This window comes from Salmo salar, chromosome 16, assembly GCF_965601325.2.
Source record: "Salmo salar chromosome 16, fSalSal1, whole genome shotgun sequence".
In the NCBI taxonomy this organism is placed as follows: Eukaryota; Metazoa; Chordata; class Actinopteri; order Salmoniformes; family Salmonidae; genus Salmo; species Salmo salar.
Window position 1 is genome coordinate 31,558,211 of NC_138306.1, and position 19,176 is coordinate 31,577,386.

The following is a 19,176-nucleotide window of genomic DNA, read 5'->3' on the forward strand; positions in this document are numbered from 1 at the left end:
TACAAAGCAGTGCAAGTTTACTGAGTGACTGATTCAAAACCGTAATATTTTCTGCCACAAGTACAAAGAACCAGACAAATACATTTGCAAGCCTTTTAGATATGCATTTACTATCACAAGAGGAAAATAGTGCAATGTAAAACAATGCAATATACAGGTGAAAAGTGTGATGAAAGGGGAAATAAGACAAAAAAACAAAGTAAACACCTGTAACATGTGAATGAGGAAATACAGTGCATTCAGAATGTATTCAGACCCCATTCCTTATTCCACATTTTGTTACGTTAAACCCTTATTCTAAAATTGATTACATTTCATTTTTTCCTCATCAATCTACACACAATACCCCATAATGACAAAGCAAAAACAGGTTTTTACACATTATTGCAAATGTATTAAAAATAAAAACAGAAATACCTTATTTACATAAGTACTCAGAACCTTTGCTATGAGACTCAAAATTGAGCTCAGGTGCATCCTGTTTCCATTGATCATCCTTGAGATGTTTCTTTAACTTAATTGGTGTCCACCTGTGGTAAATTCAATTGATTGGACATGATTTGGAAAGGCATACACCTGTCTATATAAGGTTCCACAGTTGACAGTGCATGTCAGAGCAAAAACCAAGCCATGAGGTCAAAGGAATTGTCCGTAGTGCCGAGACAGGATTGTGTCAAGGCAGAGATCTGGGGAAGGGTAACAAAACATTTCTGCAGCATTGAAGGTCCCCATGAACACAGTGGCCTTCATCATTCTTAAATGGACGAAGTTTGGAACCACCAAGACTCTTCCTATAGCTGGCCGCCCGGCTAAACTGAGCAATTGGGGGAGACGGGCCTTGGTCAGGGAGGTGATCAAGAACCCGATTGTCACTCTGACAGAGCTCCAGAGTTCCTCTGTGGAGATAGGAGAACTTTCCAGAAGGACCACCATCTATGCAGCACTCCACCAATCAGGCCTTTACGGTGGAATGGCCAGACGGAAGCCACTCCTCAGTAAAAAGGCACATGACAGCTCACTTGGAGTTTACCATAAGGCACCTAAAGGACTCTCAGACCATGAGAAACAAGATTATCTGGTCTGATGAAACCAAGATTGAACTCTTTGAATGCCAAGCATCACATCTGGAAGAAACCTGGCACCATTCCTATGGTGAAGCATGCGGGTGGCGCTTCACGGCGCAAAGTACAGAGAAATCCTTGATGAAAACCTGCTCCAGAGCACTCAGGACCTTAGACTGGGGCGAAGGTTCACCTTCCAACAGGACAACAACCCTAAGCACACAGCCAAGACAATGTAGGAGTGGCTTCGGGACAAGTCTCTGAGTGTCCTTGAGTGGCCCAGCCAGAGGCCAGACTTGAACCCGATCTAACATCTCTGGAGAGACCTGAAAATAGCTGTGCAGCGACACTGCCCATCCAACCTGACAGAGCTGGAGAGGATCTGCAGAGAAGAACGGGAGAATCTTCCCACATACATGTGTGCAAAGCTTGTAGCGTCATACGCAAGAAGAATCAAGGCTGTAATCACTGCCAAAGATGCTTAAACAAAGTACTGAGTAAAGGGTCTGAATACTTATGTAAATGTGATATCATTATTTTTAACAAACTTGCTAAAATGTATAAAAACCTGTTTTTGCTTTGTCATTATGAGGTATTGTGTGTAGATTGATGAGGAGGGAAAAATGATGTAATACATTTTAGAATAAGGCTGTAACATAACAAAATGTGGAAAAAGCCAAGGGGTCTGAACACTTTCCGAAAGCAAGAAACATGCACCAAAAAAATCTAGGAAATGACCTACGACCTTAACATATGAATAAGAAAAAAAAGCCCACAACAACATATTTTTGGGGGTGAGACAAACGGGAGACTGATCAGCAGGAATAGACACCATCCATGGTACCATGACGTTGTAGACAGCCTTTGCTGAACACTGCTGCTGTTTCTGTAACTCCTGCTGCCATTTCTTTAAGTCATCCACCCGCTGCATAATGTCAGTGTCCAAAGGATCCTCAGTTGTCTTCCTCTTCCGGCCACTGGATCTGGGTCGGGGAGATGAGGTAGAGGTTGATGGAGTTACAGGGAAGAGAAAAGGTTGCGCCAGGACGGTGGGTTGGGCGTTGGGGAGAGAGGTCGGAGAGGGGTTGAATGAAGGCATGGTGAACCACCTGTAGATGGGTCCTCAGGGCTCAGCTCCGTCTCTGAACTGTCCAAAACACCACTCCCTCCAACACCAACAAGGAGATGGCCAATGTATTAGAATACAATGTAAGCAATCTTAAAACATCTCCATGGGCTCCTTTGAGTTAAAATGTTTACCCCAAATAACTGATTTCATCAACATCTCAATCTACTTATCACAACACACTGTCTGTTTTCTGATGTTTGAACTAGGCTGCTAAACATTATGATAACACAGGCACTGAATATTTCCCACACGCAATTTCTCCATCCAGAAAATAACTGATTTCACATGTTCTAACTATGTCTGCTAAACATAAGGTCACAAACACACACACTGACTATACAAAAGGACTCGGCTGTATGACGAGTACATACCGTTTCTGGCATATTTGTGTCTGTGTCTGTCTGAAGATGTTTCACGTGAACACGAAGCCAATCCAGTTGTCTGAAAATCGGTGGGGGACACACCAGAGGCAGCCCCAGTCCTCGTCTCCTTCACGCTTTTCGGATTGTGAACATACCGGTCCCAAATCTTTCTCCATGAAAGAGTGCAAAACTCACCTCATACTACCCCTCAGTCTTTGCAAGGAATGATACGTCGGGTCTCAATTTCCAGGTAGGAAAAAACTGTGTTGAATGCTGGAGCGCATTACAAGAGCCGCCCCTTTTGTGATGAAAAACAACATTTCTCCATCTGCCCTGTTTGTGTATTGTGTGTAGACAGCATCATCATGACTTTGTCAGTCAGCTTGTTCTCAATAAATCAAAATCATTGTTAAGTGTTCCTGTATCAATATGGACTTTTAAAAACCCACACATAATTCCGCCTAGTCATTTGATGAATAGGACATTTATTTGAATCTAGGTTTCACTGGAGATGTAATAACAAGTTATCCTTACCAACAGAGGTTAGAGGGGGACCTGTAACAGAGATTTTGACCAGACAGACAGATCATCTGCAGAGATATAGCTCCCCATGTACTAAGTTTGTACTTTTCTATATGACTGTGCACAAAAAGAGAATTACCTTCTTTTTTTGCATATAAAACTCATATAAATACTTGATAGAACTGCAATACAGAACTCAGATACACTCTGAATCTACAGAGAAAAGTCTTTATTTGAATCCAGGATACTCTGGAGACATAATATTAAGTTCTACATATCATCAGAGGGTGAAGGGTGACCTGTATTAGTGATTTTGACCAGATAAACATATCACCTGCAGAGATGGATCACCTTATATACTCACCTATGGTTATTACTGTTTATAATTAGGTATGACTGTGTACAGAATCACAATGACCTTACATATATACATAGTTGCAGTCAAAACATCTCATAAAAAGTCTGTCAGTGGTATGAATACTTGATAGAACTAGAGTAAAGAAATCACCTACCCTCCGAATGTACACATAGTGCTGTATTAGTGTGTATTCTCCGAATAATAGTTATTCTCCAGGAAATGTTACATAAATAGCAGAAATCCTATACTATATGCTATATGTGCAACTTCTGATGGTATTTTGGTTGCTATAACATTTGGTTTAACGTGACATTGAGGATTTGGGCATGCTTTTTGAAGCATCCTGCCATAGGCCTTACCACTGCCTTACCACTCCCATTGTTTCACTAGCAGCGATACTAATGCTATCTGTGAGGTAAATAAATAAAGAAAACTATGCCATATTTTTGTTCATTGTCTCTCAGGATCAATAGATGAATCACTTTTTGTGAATAAAATGTAGAATACTTCAAATTTTGGTGTACCACACCTTTAAATGGCAGTCGATTTTTTACCATATATGACAAAATCAGAATTTACTTCAAAATTCTAAGAACTAAATGATACTACAACCAAATTATGGCAAATCAGCTTTTTAGTACTAATGTGGATTGTACTTCAAAAAAAAGAGCTGCATATCATTTAAGGGAAAATATATATATTGTTGTTTTACAGAATATTAAAATGAACTGTAATTTTGCTAGAATAACAATCTGTTTTGTCAATAAAAAACAAAAAAATCAGATACACATTTACATGCCTGATAATGTTTTAATAAGAAATATGTTGATAGTTTGCTATGATTGTTGCTTTTTCCAATAGTTTCTTCTTAGGGTGAAAATGACCCCAGTTGGTAATCCATGTATGTAAAAGATGTTAGTAGTATGAGGGTTAAAAAAGCCTTTTATAACATTGACTTGTATCTAATTGGCTGAAACAGGAGTGTGTTGAAAGACAAAACCACATTAAGAGACTTTTTTTAGATAAACAAGAAAATACACCTACTGGTAATATCATAGGAGCCCAGAATAAGTTCCCACAATGCTTGTTTTCATCTGCGTGACTTCAAAGAGGAAGATAGGGAGCGGGACGTGGAGGTGAATTTCTGTTGGCACTCTAAACCATCATTTGAAAACATCTGGAGGAGTTTAAGTGTGCTTGTAGGGACAGACCCGTGGGACACTTTCGATTGGGAAACAAAAACTAAGGAGCTAGGAAACAGCTATATTTCTCTAAAGCAACCCATTCCAGAGAGAGAACTGGAAGGAGCCTTGATCTGCTGTTCTAAACTCACTCTATGTTCCTGAAAGCACAGAGGAACTTGACTAAACAGGAACTACTTTTCACTGCCAAAATGTACTGTACCTACTAACTATAATAGCATCCAGATGAATTCCTAACTTCCTTAGGACATGGACTGTGTGTGTGAAGTGATAGGCCTGTTTTCCCCATGCTAGTCCCGGAGAGAGCATGCAATATTCTAGCACACATACAGCTAGTGTACTGCGCAGGTCTGTGTATGCGCGTGTGTATGAGTCAGAGAGGACGGCGAGGAGCTCTTACCAGACATCAGAGTTTGTGGTGAACACTCCGTCTTTCAGCGACTCTGGGGACATCCAGCGGACTGGAAGAAGGCCCTTCCCTCCTTTCCGATAGTAATCCGTCTCGTAGATGTCTCGCGTCATGCCAAAGTCTGAGAAGAAGAGAAGAGAATTTTGAGTGGCCACTAAATATCCCACTAATGTGAGGGAGTGGATGCTCATGAGGCCTAATCCATTCCTCACCTCTCCTTCTCTTCTGTCCATTTACATCTGCAAGCTATTCCTCCCCTTCAAGCACTCAGTGATCTCAAAATACTTACTTTGGAGTACAGCAGAGCAGAGGGAGTTTAGCATTAAACAAACAGGGGGAAGTAGAAGTAATACAGTATTTTAAGGCACTCACCTCCGATCTTGACGGTGAAGTCCTCCGCCACCATGCAGTTCCTGGCAGCCAGGTCTCTGTGGACGAACTTGTTGGCGTTGAGGTATGCCATGCCGTCCGCAATCTCCCCTGCCATCTGGATCATCTTCTTCAGCGGGGGCAGAACCTGGCTGGACGTGTTCTGTGGCAAAGAGGCAAAGAGGCAGAGACGTGAGCACAAGCAGGCCATTCAGTCTCTCCCTCCAACCTCCTTCTCCCTGCTGTCTGCAGCACTGAACCATGGCCAGGCCACACCACACAATGTGAGAGACCAACTGACGGAGGTGTGTGAGTGCCGTATTAATACATGATTAATGCACTGACACATAGACTTGAGTTCTGTGTGAGACTATGTTAGAAAGAGCAGGAGGGGTAATGTACATACCTCTTTACGGAGCGAGCGCAGGTGACTCTTCAGGTCTCCACGGGTCATCAGCTCCATTATCACCAAGGTGGGCTGTCCCTGAGAGACCACGCCCAGCAGACGCACCTACAGCAGACGCACCAATCAGAACACAGCACAGAGAGGGTGTCAGGGTAAATGAGCACAAACAATTCTCGTTGGCGTAGTATTCCTTCTGAAACTTTTGGGCAAGAAACAGATTTCTAAGTGCTAATATTCACTAAGTGACTGAAGTGATGTGAAATGTTCTTGCTTTTGAAACTACTCTGGCTCCTCTTAACTAAAACTACTGTGGAGCTTTGAGCTTTGAAAAAAACTCCTCCTTGCCTCTAAATTATTCAAATTGAGCTTAATAATTAACTGTTTGGCTTTTAATCACCCAGACATGCTAAAAGGTTGTAACAGAGTTTTTCCAAGGGGTAAATCCTTAACATTTCCGTTTAGCTGAATTAATGAGGATTCAGCTGTGATAGAGCACAGAGGTCTCAGATCACACAGTTACAGCTGGCCTCAGGTTATACTGGAATTATACTGCAGCTCCCTGTGCCCTGGGTCGTCTGCTCTGGCTTTGACCTCTGACCTCATCAGCCAGCCAGGTGTCTCCGACCCTATGCAGCGGTCTCTGCCTGGGGCCCTTTGTTTCTAACCTTGAAGTTGTGAACCTTGTGAAATTGAAGCAATAATCTCATCACTCAAAGCTAGTGTTTCTGAGCCAATGTCCCTGATGTTAACTGGTGTTTTGTCTCTCTCACCACGTGGTGACAGTTGAACTCCTTCATGACGGAAGCCTCGTTGAGGAACTCTATCCTCTCCCTCATGCTGGCTGACTCGTTGACCGTCTTGATGGCCACACGCGTCTCTGGGTCGTCTTTAACCACGCCCTTAGCGAGGCCCTCGTACACCATGCCGAAGGAACCCTGGCCCAACTCCTTGTGCATGGTGATCTTTTCCCTGGCCACCTCCCACTCATCTGGAACATACACTGAACACAGGAGGAGAGGACAGTCAGAGACAGACACAAAACACCATCACCCGAGGAGACCTTGACAGTCGGACATTTTGCATTTAAAATGACACTGTAGGTGTTCAGATGGTTCTTACTCTCAGCAGCACTGAAGTACTCAGGGTTGACAGAAGCATAGAGGACACCATTCCCCAGCCTGTCACTGTTCCTGTGGACACAAACACATCTGTGTGAGCCAGTGGAGGCAGCGTCGGCAACAGATAAATGGGATCGTTCATTCAGCAGAAAAGCCGACAATCTTATGAACTGCCTAAGGCAGGAAAATTATCACAATAGCACTATTATATTATTAAACTGATTAATATCGCACTAGTCAAACATTTTGTTACAGAGACACAGTTGTTTGTTATAGTGATCATTCTGCTCCTCTTACCTTTTTTTGTTGATAAAAAAGAGTGCAGTGATGAGGCTGGCGATAAGGATTATCACTATGATGGGGATGATGATGACCAGATAGAACGTGATGTCGTAGTCCCCTGCAACAAGATGATAACAGAACAACTATTCAAATCTGACCAATGAGAAAAGGAGGAATTAACAGAAATATCATTTCTGGGCATGAAAATCATCCATAAAAAGGCATTTTAATGAGGAAATGCACGTGTTCTCCATACGTGCGCGTGGGGTCACGTAGAAGGACACTGGCTCAGTCCAGGACCCGTTTCCTGCCAGGGAGGTGGCACGCACGCGGGCAGAGTAATTCCCAGAGCCCAGGTTGGTCAGACGAGCTCCTTTGTGCACTCTGTAGTGCTGGCGTGACACACACTCATGTTTCTCAGCCTGGAAAACACACACACACACACACACACACACACACACACACACACACACACACACACACACACACACACACACACACACACACACACACACACACACACACACACACACACACACCACACACACACACACAGACAGACAGACAAAGTGTCAACCTGATGTCTGAGGGCCACAGTGGGTTGAGGGGTTGAGGCCCTGCAGAAATCCCAGGGGCCCTGGCCCATACAGACTCACCTCGGTGCCTTGGCGAAACTTAATCTCATACATCAGGATGAGACCGTTGGGGTTGACAGGCTCCGGCCACCTCAGCAGCACCGACCCCTCCACCTTCTCATCCCTCTCCTGGATCACGCTGCCTGGCATGTCATCCGCTTTGTCTGATGGGCAGAGACACAAACACTAAATATCAGATGGCTTCTTACACATAAGCCATTTCCAAAAAGGCACAGTTAGCCTAGAACAATAACGCTATGCAGATGGCCATGGTCAAGCTGTTGTTGTTGAAGCCTTTGTGTCTAACGTTGTCTGTGTCTGTGTGTGTGACTGCCTCACCTGCAGGTTTGGTCCTGGAAAACACGAAGGCTCCAGCACTGCAGCGGTGGACCTCCTGGTTACAGGCGTGGATGTCGATGCGGTAGACAGTGAAGGGCTGTAGGTTGGGGATCTCTATAAACTCTGTCTTGCTCCGGTCCTCCATGAAGGGGAACTCCCTCTCGGGGGATTCTCCGTCCGTCCCATTAACCTCCAGGCCTGTGGTGTTGCCACCCCGCGCCAAGGTGCTGTTAGCCACCCCAAATAGATCCCTACGCCGCCGGTCTGGGGGCCTGAAGGACAAAGGGGGTAGCATAAAGAAATGCTAGAGAGAGAGACCCACTGACTCACTGTAGCAGAAAAGGCATGTGTGGCAAAGAAAGACAAAGGATAAGAGACAAATGTTGAGGAGAAGAAGGAGTGGAGAAGATGTGTGGGCTTTCAGCTTCTCTGGAAGGGAGCGGAGGCACAGTTAAAGAGGAGAGAGGAGAATATCAAGTCAGCTAGCCATACAGTAATATAGTGGGTCTCAACTGGTTTTGCCTCGGGACCCAAATTGAACGAGGTTGTCTCCGTCGCAACCTAATATCCATATTGCGAAAAATACAAAATGGAAAACTATTTTTAATGCTATATTGATAGTAAATGTAGCAATTATATGACAAGGGAACAACATTCCCACCTCTTTCATTGTCAATAATGAAATCATTCCCATGTTCTTGATGAAGAATGTTAATAAACTCATTGGTTTGAGAGCACAAAATCAACCAAAATAGTGCTGCTAATAGCTCTATATTGAAAATTCTGTGATAGAATTGAAAAAATCTGAGATTAAATTATTAAAAATGTAAGTTCATTATCATTTCAACACACTTCTTGCTGTTTTAAAAAAAAAACTCTGCGACCCAATCAAAACCTCCCGGTCGCAACCCACCAGTTGAGAATCGCTGCAGTAATATACTCAGGAACACCATACTGTACATACAGTATACTGTAGCCTTCATACACAACCCACATGATGTCATTGACACGAGTCACACTGAGCAAAAGCATCCCCTTCAACCTCACTGGACAGGGCGGGGTCCTCTACAGGAATATAATATGGGAATAAGAAGTAGTAATAACTACTATCAAGCAGTAAAATGACCATTTCCAGTGGGATACAACTGAACTGAGAGTAGAGTACAGTATGTTGAAGTGGCCTGGTTGTATTTGTTGTTGCAGTGTGTCTGTCCAGCTGCAGTGGTCGGATCCCTGTGGAGCTGTGTGGTGTGATGAGGTCAGAGAGGTGGGACAGAGGTGCAGAGAGAGCACACATCCACACACTGTCAGCACCCTGCCTGTCCATACAGACCCCTACTGACGCTGTTAGCCTGTCCTCATTCACAGGACAAATGCACTTTTCAAGGGAAAGTTATGGGAGAATAATGACCACCTGTTTGATGCATAGAGAGGCGTTTTTTTTGCATGATACTAAAAAAAGGCAAATAAAGCAATAAACACGAAATCAAATGGTACATTCCGTCATAAAGAGCAAACAAGAGAACCTGCAACAGGACTGCAGCCCTCTTTCATGGAGTGATGGAGATGGTTGTAAACACAATGATGAGGATGATGAGGAGAAGATGGGGAGAGCCACAGAAGCTGGAGAGCCGGCCGGCTGTAAGTGGACCCTGGCTGGAGCCACTGACAACATGCAGGCAGCGGTAGCAGTAGCAGATCACCAGACACTACTAGGCGGGGCCACTGGGACTCCACAACACACGGGCGCTGTGCCGATACCGAGAGGAGCAGACCTTACCTAGAGTCACCTTTAGGAGACGTGTAACGACTGGCTCTCTCTGGGTCTCTGAAAGAATTCAACAGTCAGCCACAGGCGGCTGGTGGCACCTTAATTAGGGAGGACGAGATCATAGTAATGGCTGAAACAGAATAAATGGAATGGTATCGAACTAATCAAACACATGGTTCACATGTCTTTGAAACCACTCCGATCTGTCCATTCCAGCCATTATTATGAGCCATCCTCCCCTCAGCAGCCTCTTGTGCAGTCAGCCCACAGTGCAGTCAACTGAGGTAAGGAGAATACAGGACTGTCTGACAGTGGTGGGATGTGCTGTGTATATGTTGGCTTAAACAACAATGAATCCAGAACATATTTAGATTCATAGGGTGTTTACAGTACACATGAACAAGATAAAGTAAATATGTAAAGAGTCTTTAAGGAGAGATAAATTCATTAGTGAATGAAAGTGACTGTGATGGATGAGTGTGTCTGAAATGACTGTGATCTCCTGAGTATCTCTCTCTAACTCCACCTAACAGTACAGGCCAGCAGGGTTCACTCAGGAATACAAGAGAATGTGGTTTCTGATTTATTTTACATTCCAACATCTAGACCTTCAGAAATACTGTACAAAGCCAATGTTCTCTCAGAACTATTCTTCTAAAAAATTACAAATATGAGCGGGTGACAAAAGACCTTGAGACTGACTGGCACCCACGGGGAAAAAGTATTTACGGTGAGTGGAAAAGCACAGACAGGCACACAGATATGTGGGAAGAAAACAGTAGCCATCGCACACCTCTGTTAACATTCCATCCTGAAAGTTTTAACTGCTCCAGCAAAGTCCACGTTGCACAGCGCTCCAAAACGATCAGTTACTATTAACAATACACAACAGCACTGAGGACTGGCAGAGCTTTAATGAACATCTTGTATAAGAGACAAGTGCATGGAAGGGAGCACGAGACAGCCTGCCATTGAAGACTGGGTCGCCCCAAGATGAATGAGAGGGGTGATGGGTAGACGCCCCCATGTGCCAATTTGCCCAGGAGAGGGGACAGATGGCTGGGTTGCCAGAGAGCTACAAGGCAGAGCAGAGCAGAGCAAAGCAGACCTGTCCTCAAATGAACTTTAGACAGAGGACTGATACTGAAGCGTGACCTTCTAACCAGGCGCTGCTGACTGCAGCTGGTGTACTCCCTCCCCAGCTCCCCTCCTAAAAAAATACCTCCCTCTTTCTCACCTTTACGCTGTATGAGGGATCCTAAGAGAGACATGACTGCACCCTCTGTCTGGAGCCAGAACAGCATGATTTAGCGGTACTCTTTTACCACAGCAGCTGAACATAGCAGCCTCTCATGCCAGTGAAAAGAGAGGCCAGAGAAAGGACACTTTTTTCTACTTCATGATCATATACAATATGAAAGCACAGCTGTGATGGCGAGTGCTCTCTGAAGGACATACAGGGTGATAACCAGATGGTAAGGGCAGTGCCAACAACAGGAAAAACACAGGGACCTTCGCTGTACTTCTCAATGTCCTTCTGTGTGTCCTTGTACTTCTCAATGTCCTTGTCCATCATGAGTTAGGTGATGTCATGGTTGCAACAACCCAATCAGCTGATGTCCACTCAGTGAATCTGAAAGGTTGTCACCCGTCCCTGTCCCCTGACTACTCTCGTCTACTTCTCCAGCCAGTCAGTCTGTCTTGCTGAATGGTGTTCACTGGTCTGGCCAGCTTTAAGGGGATCTTCCCTTTCTCTTCTCATTCATTTGAATTCCAGATGGCTTCTCTGTACATTTCCTGGCAGCCGGTCACTCCGAACCATGCCGCGGACAAAGAGAGCATGTGAGGGAAGGAGGAGGGAGAGCAGCGAGGAGGGCGACAGAATGGAAAACATTTCCTCTTCTCCCTGTTTCTGTTTCCCCCTCCCTTTCCCCTTCTCTGTTAACCCTGGACTTTTGAGGGGAAAAAATGCACTCATTCAGAGGCACTTCCCTAGAGTGTTTTGTGATAATGCTGGCTCTGTTGTGGTGGAGTACCTGTGCATACACAAGCACAGTCCTTAGCGGCAGGCCAGAGACCTGGCACTCCTCGGTTTCCTAGACAACTATAACAAATCAACAAGAGAGTGAAAGAAAACAATTAGTAACAGTACTGCCCTACCAAGCAAAAAAGGCAGTAACTGCTCACTTGGACGAAAATGAGTTAGTCATTTTTTTTTACATTAAATATATGCTTAATCATGAGGACAAGTATCCTGCCTCTATTGTATTGTGTTTTGGAGAAAATGTCGGTCATGTTAGCAGTAACTGCACTCGGTTACTGTGAAACCAAGGTAAATAAAAGCAATTTTTCTCAGTTCCACGCTATGAGCAGTTACTGCCTTTTTGCTTGATAGGGCAGAATAGTGGTCTTATTTAATTGTTTGTTTTAATACTGTGAAAGAGAGCATCACAGAGGCGAAGGAAAGGGCATCATAACATTACATAAATGCATGAGCATAGCCTAGCAGGTGATGAAGAGCATACTGTACTAAGCAGGCTGGCGTCAGGGCAAGATATAAACACTGGAATGTATCAAGCACCAGAGAAGTCTATGGAGGTTAACAAGTGCATTAGAATTTGTTTTCCATTCAATTTGTTTTGCGATGAAATTGTACTAATTCAGTGAATACTCAAACCTGTACCCTGAATACACTGAGTACACAAACGCAGTATCACTCATGCACTCATTCACCTCACACACACAGACACACACAGGGCCTGATCTGCCATCTGGTATGGAGAAACAAGTGGCCTGAGTTTACCCTGAAAAATGATCAATTTCAAAACACAATGAGTACATCTGTGTGTGTGTGTGTGTGTGTGTGTCTGTGTGTGTGTGTATGACATAGAGTGAGTGTGTGTGTGTGGAAAGGGGTTGAAACTGTAAAGCATCCGTAGCCATGAGAAGGTAAAATTATAACACAACACAGATGTCGTACCCCATTCTGGCAAACAAAAGGCTAACGGGCTGAAAGGGTGCAGCCAGCCCAGCGAGCAGTGCGCAGCGCAGGCCCTTCAGACTCATTAACCAGATCCCTCTCCCTGGGTTTGTTTGTGCTGCCTAAATTACAGCCTGCTAGGCCTTAATATCCGCTGCCGCCGTCGTCATGGCGATGGAAAAGCCACAAGTGCCGTAAGCAGGCATTGAATTCCTGCTCCCCATGTTTCTCCCTGTCAGGCATGGTCCTCTGACACAGCTACAGCCCAGCAGCCCTACACCCTCCCTCCCTCCAAACCCTCATGATGTTTAGATCTTGTCAGTCCCAGTCTCAGGGCTGGGTAATTACAGTCCCACTGCCTCCTGATCCTGGATATCTCTCTGGGCTATTAAAGCAAACAGGACCCAGACTGTGAGCTCAGCTCTTTGATAATAATCAACAAAGTCTCAAAGAAGGGTTTGGTCAAAAATGCTGTAATCAAATGGGGGAGGTTATAGCCAGCGCTTTACTATCACACTGTTGAATGATCTCTCACCATAGAGAAAGACTGCCTGCTGCCTGGCACATACCTGGGGGTGAAGATGGAGTTGTGTAGGAAGTTCTCAAAGACTTTGCGGTAGGATGCGTCGTCTATCTCTGCCTTCAGGTCCTCCTTGGTCTTGGGGCAGGGGCAGCAGGGGCCCTTGTCCCCCCCAGACAGGTCAGGCTTGGTGGGCTTGGTGTCCTCCTCCATGTCTGCCAACCCCGTGGCTGAAATTCTAATGGGGATCTTCAGCTCTTTTGTTGAGAGTTGGAGGGGAACAGGACTCGTTAGCAAATGACAGCATTCACCAAAAAAAGCAAAAATGAAAAGGGATTAGGTGGTGTTGTGAGGGAAATCTAATGTTTGTGTATCAAATCAATGCTACTTTTCCAATAACTAATTAGCTGGGTTCATGCAGGTAACTGACTGATCGTGTATGGAGGAATTCTCACTATCACTGATAAGCAACTTGGCAGTACACCCAGAATATTGCTATGGGAACAACCAAGGTATCTCAGTTTTAAGGTCTCAACTTGGAGAGCGAAAGCCTCGTGAGGTATTGGTCAGTCACATGTGCGAGCCACCAGTAATGATGAATTAATAATGCTAAATCATGCAAATATAACTTGTCTGTGTATAGCGGTATATAAGACAACTGCTGGGAATGATCCAGCGGAGTTTCTGATAGACCTGTACGGTGTGCAGAGTTTGTTGTAACTTCTCCAACTTGCTGATAATAAAGAGTGATTCATTTAAGATTGACTTCAGGTGTCGCTGGTGTTGAATTTCCACCAGAGTGTGTACAGAGCATTATAATACTAGGGGAGGAGAGATGCCTACAGTTTGGACTCCATAATGCACAAAGATGAAAAGTAGACAAGGGAAGAGAAAGAGGAGTTGGAATGCTGACCTTTGGAGCAGTAGTTGTGTTGGTACAGCTCCCTGTCTTCAGCTTGCTGCTGCCAGCGGACCAGGTAAAAAGTGAGATTGCCGTTAGGGTTGAGGGGAGGCGACCATTTAACCACCAGCTTGGAGGACGAGTTGGAATACGCCCGGGTATCCATTGGCATAGACGGCTCTGTGACAAAAACACACAAATGTTGAAATGCTGTGAGTGGTGTTTACTACACTGAACCAAAATATAAACACAACATGCAACAATTACAAAGATTTTACTGAGTTACAGTTCATATAAGGAAATCAGTCAATTGAAATGAAATCATTAGGCCCTAATCTATGGATTTCACATGACTGGGCACACAGATATGTATCTGTTGGTCACCTTAAAAAAAGGTATGGGTGTGGCTCAGAAAACCAGTCAGTATCTGGTGTGACCACCATTTGCATCATGCAGTGCATCTCCTTCACATAAAGTTGATCAGGCTGTTGATTGTGGCCTGTGGAATGTTGTCCCACTCCTCTTCAATGGCTGTGCGAAGTTTCTGGATATTGGCAGGAACTGGAACACGCTGTCGTACACATTGATCCAGAGCATCCCAAACATGCTCAATGGGTGACATGTCTGGTGAGTATCCAGGCCATGGAAGAACTGGGAGATTTTCAGCTTGCAGCATTATCATGCTGAAACATGAGGTGATGGCGGCGGATGAATGGCATGACAATGGGCCTCAGGATCTGGTAACGGTTTCTCTGTGCATTCAAATTGCCATCGATAAAATGCAATTGTGTTTGTTGTTCATAGCTTATTCCTGCCAATACCATAACACAACTCCACCACCACCATGGGCCACTCTGTTCACAACATTGAAATCAGCAAACCGGTCACCCACACGACGCCATACACGCTGTCTGCCATCTGCCCAGTACAGTGGAAACAGGGATTCATTGGTGAAGGGCACACTTCTCCAGCGTGCCAGTGACTATCAAAGATGAGAATTTGCCCATTGAAGTCAGTTACGATGCTGAACTGCAGTCAAGTCAAGACAATCTGCACGCAGATGAGCTTCCCGGAGATGGTTTCTGACAGTTTGTGCAGAAATTCTTTGGCTGTGCAAACCCACAGTTTCATCAGCTGTCTGGGTAGCTGGTCTCAGACGGTCCCGCAGGTGAAGAAGCCGGATGTGGAGGTCCTGGGCTGGCGTGGTTACACGTGGTCTGTGGTTGTGAGGTCGGTTGGACGCACTGGCAAATTCTCAAAAACGACGTTGGAGGTGGCTTATGGTAGTGAAATGAACATTAAATTCTCTGGCAACAGCTCTGGTGGACATTCCTGCACTCAGCATGCCAATTGCGCGCTCCCTCAAAACTTGCGACATCTGTGACATTGTGTTGTGTGAGAAAACTGCACATTTTAGTGTCCTTTTATTGTCCACAGCACAAGGTGCACCTGTGTAATTATCACGCTGTTTAATCAGCTTCTTGATATTCCACACCTGTCAGTTGGATGGATTATCTTGGCAAAGAAGAAATGTTCACAAACAGGGATATAAACAAAATTGTGCACAACATTTGAAAGAAATAAGCTTTTTGTGCATATAGAACATTTCTGGGATATTTTATTTTACATGTTGTGTTTATATATATTTTTGGTCAGTGTATAAAGTTTTAAATGTGTTGTTTTCATGAAGCTTAAAATAAGAGTGATACATTTCCTTATTGAAAGTTCTGATAAGAAGTGTTTCAGTTTATCTTGGGTGAAAACATGTCCATGGCTGAGGCGACCTGCTGCTGTGTACAGTAGCTGTACTGTAGTTTAGTCTGTGTACTGCAGCTGTACAGTGTCTTACCTGAGGGGCTGGTGCGTATATAGACCACGTCACTCTTGGCTCCTGGGATGTGTTTGTCCTCCACCACCAGGGTGATGGCCTTGACAAAGATGGCGTACTGGGTCCAGGGCTTCAGTGGGGAGAGCAGCACACCAGGGTCTATCTCTTTGTCTTGCGGTAGGTCCACGTCAACCATGTTCCAACTGTTGGAGCCACACCCGTCCTGGCCATCAAACTCTGTGATATTCTGGTGCGGTCTGGATTGCATGGTTAAGACACCTTATGTCAATTTAGTACAGCAACTCTGAATCCACAAATACAGCAGATAATGTCCTGTCTACAAGTATAAGTATTTGGGCCAGTAACCGAAAGGTTGCTAGATTGAATCCCCGAGCTGACAAGGTAAAAATCTGACAAGGTAAAAATCTGTCCCTGAACAAGGCAGTTAACCCACTGTTCCTAGGCTGTCATTGCGAATAAGAATTTGTTCTTAACTGACTTGCCTAGTTAAATAAAGGTTAAATAAAACATTTAAAAAATAAAGGCAGTACAATAGGGAATGCAGTACATTTATGCAGTACAATAGGGAATGGTATATCTCCATGAGAATACTTACGCTTCCTTGTAGTAGACGATGAAGCTGATGAGGTCTCTGTAGTCTGGTGGTCGGTAGCGCTCCCAAGTCAGCTTGATCCGGTTACTCATCGTGCTGTTGGACTTGAACTTCAGGATATGACTCTCACCTACAAACACAAACCACACCTTAGATCAGTAGTTCCCAAACTGTTGTGTGCCCCTGCCAAAAAGGAATTCAGTCCGGCTTTCAACTTACTCTTGAAAGTTGTAGCTAATAGTAGAATACGTAAAATGCAATTCCAAAAATGGGTATTGCATTATCATCATCTTCATCTCAGAGAGCTATTTATAACTTGTCAGAAATGTCCAGATCAACGAGAACATGTCAGCTAACTTTTTTGGGATAGGTTTTTCAGCCCACAGATTTTGTAGTAATGTTCGAGTCACTCAAATATCACATGAATACACATTAGACATGGCAAATTGTGTAGCATTTCAAGAAAATTTGCTTCAAAATTGCAACACTTTCTCTGCACCTCATGACAAAATGTGAATAATAATTTTTAAACCTGCAAAATGTTCTCTCCGCCAACAACAGGAGGTGAACAGTTTGTGTCATGAACAGTGCTTGTGGCCATAGAAATAGACATGGCATGGGATAATCCCCAATGCTGGAAGGGGACTGAGTGAAAAAGTTTGGGGGCCCCTGTCTTTTTTAATTTGTATTATTAAAAAGTATATATTAGGGGTAGATCAGGTTTAATGTTGCAGATAGATTGTAGCTTCCAAAAACACAATTGTCTGCATCATTTCCAATCCCCCATATATATTGTTTGTAAATATACAGTACCAGTCAAACGTTTGGACACACCTACTCATTCAAGGGTTTTCCGTTACATCAAAACTATGAATTAACACATATGGAATCATGTAGTAACCAAAAAAGTGTTAAACAAATCAAAATATATTTTATTTTTGAGAATCTTCAAAGTAGCCACCCTTTGCATTGATGACAGCTTTGCACAATCTTGGCATTCTCTCAACCAGCTTCATGAGGTAGTCACCTGGAATGCATTTCAATTAACAGGTGTGCCTTGTTAAAAGTTAATTTGTGGAATTTCTTTCCTTAATGGGTTTGAGCCAATCAGTTGTGTTGTGACAAGGTAGGGGTGGTATACAGAAGAAGCCATATTTGGTAAAATACCAAGTCGATATTATGGCAAGAATAGCTCAAATAAGCAAAGCGAAACAACAGTCCATCATTACTTTAAGATATGAAGGTCAGTCAATACGGAAAATGTCAGTGCTGTCGCAAAATCCATCAAGCACTGTGATGAAACTGGATCTCATGAGGACCGCCACAGGAAAGGAAGACCCAGAGATTATTTCACTTATAATTCACTGTATCACAATTCCAGTGGGTCAGAAGTTTACATACACTAAGTTGACTGTGCCTTTAGACAGCTTGGAAAATTCCAGAAAATGATATCATGGCTTTAGAAGCTTCTGATAGGCTAATTGACATCAGTTGAGTCAATTGGAGGTGTACCTGTGGATGTATTTCAAGGCCTACCTTCAAACTCTGTGCCTCTTTGCTTGACATAATGGGAAAATCAAAAGAAATCAACCAAGACCTCAGAAAATAAAATTATAGACCTCCACAAGTCTGGTTTATCCTTGGGAGCAATTTCCAAATGCCTGAATGTACCACGTTCATCTGTACAAACAATAGTACGCAAGTATAAACACCATGGGACCACGCAACTGTCATACCGCTCAGGAAGGAGACGCGTTCTGTCTCCTAGAGATGAACGTACTTTCGTTCAAAAAGTGCAAATCAATCCAAGAATGACAGCAAAGGACCTTGTGAAGATGCTGGAGGAAACAGGTACAAAAGTATCTATATCCACAGTAAAACGAGTCCTATATCGCTCAGCAAGGAAGAAGCCACTGCTCTAAAACTGCCATAAAAAAGCCAGACTACGGTTTGCAACTGCACATGGGGACAAAGATCGTACTTTTTGGAGAAATGTCCTCTGGGCTGATGAAACAAAAATATAACTGTTTAGCCATAATGACCATCGTTATGTTTGGAGGAAAAAGGGGGAGGCTTGCAAGCTGAAGAACACCATCCCAACCGTGAAGCACAGGGGTGGCAACATCATGTTGTGGGGGTGCTTTGCTGCAAGAGGGACTGGTGCACTTCACAAAGTAGATGGCATCATGAGGAGGAAAATGATGTGGATATATTGAAGCAACATCTCAAGACATCAGTCAGGAAGTTAAAGCTTGATCGCAAATGGGTCTTCAAATGGACAATGACCCCAAGCATACTTCCAAAGTTGAGGCAAAATGGCTTAAGGACAACAAAGTCAAGGTATTGGAGTGGCCATCACAAAGCCCTGACC

At 44.0% G+C, this 19,176-nt stretch overlaps 1 protein-coding gene across 1 annotated transcript in view; it reads right to left on the reverse strand.

The window, feature by feature from the left end:
* Positions 1 to 19,176, reverse strand: part of LOC106573762 (insulin-like growth factor 1 receptor) — a 172,738-nt gene that overhangs the window by 22,760 nt on the left and 130,802 nt on the right. Inside the window, exons 7-19 of the mRNA XM_014149105.3 lie at positions 16,809 to 16,935; positions 16,214 to 16,449; positions 14,377 to 14,544; positions 13,513 to 13,720; positions 8,193 to 8,464; positions 7,875 to 8,017; positions 7,475 to 7,640; positions 7,234 to 7,336; positions 6,938 to 7,008; positions 6,589 to 6,818; positions 5,819 to 5,923; positions 5,416 to 5,575; positions 5,035 to 5,164 (exon numbers count right to left, since the gene is read on the reverse strand). Coding sequence (XP_014004580.1) covers positions 5,035 to 5,164; positions 5,416 to 5,575; positions 5,819 to 5,923; positions 6,589 to 6,818; positions 6,938 to 7,008; positions 7,234 to 7,336; positions 7,475 to 7,640; positions 7,875 to 8,017; positions 8,193 to 8,464; positions 13,513 to 13,720; positions 14,377 to 14,544; positions 16,214 to 16,449; positions 16,809 to 16,935 — 2,119 coding nt within the window. The remainder of the gene's footprint in view (positions 1 to 5,034; positions 5,165 to 5,415; positions 5,576 to 5,818; positions 5,924 to 6,588; positions 6,819 to 6,937; positions 7,009 to 7,233; positions 7,337 to 7,474; positions 7,641 to 7,874; positions 8,018 to 8,192; positions 8,465 to 13,512; positions 13,721 to 14,376; positions 14,545 to 16,213; positions 16,450 to 16,808; positions 16,936 to 19,176) is intronic.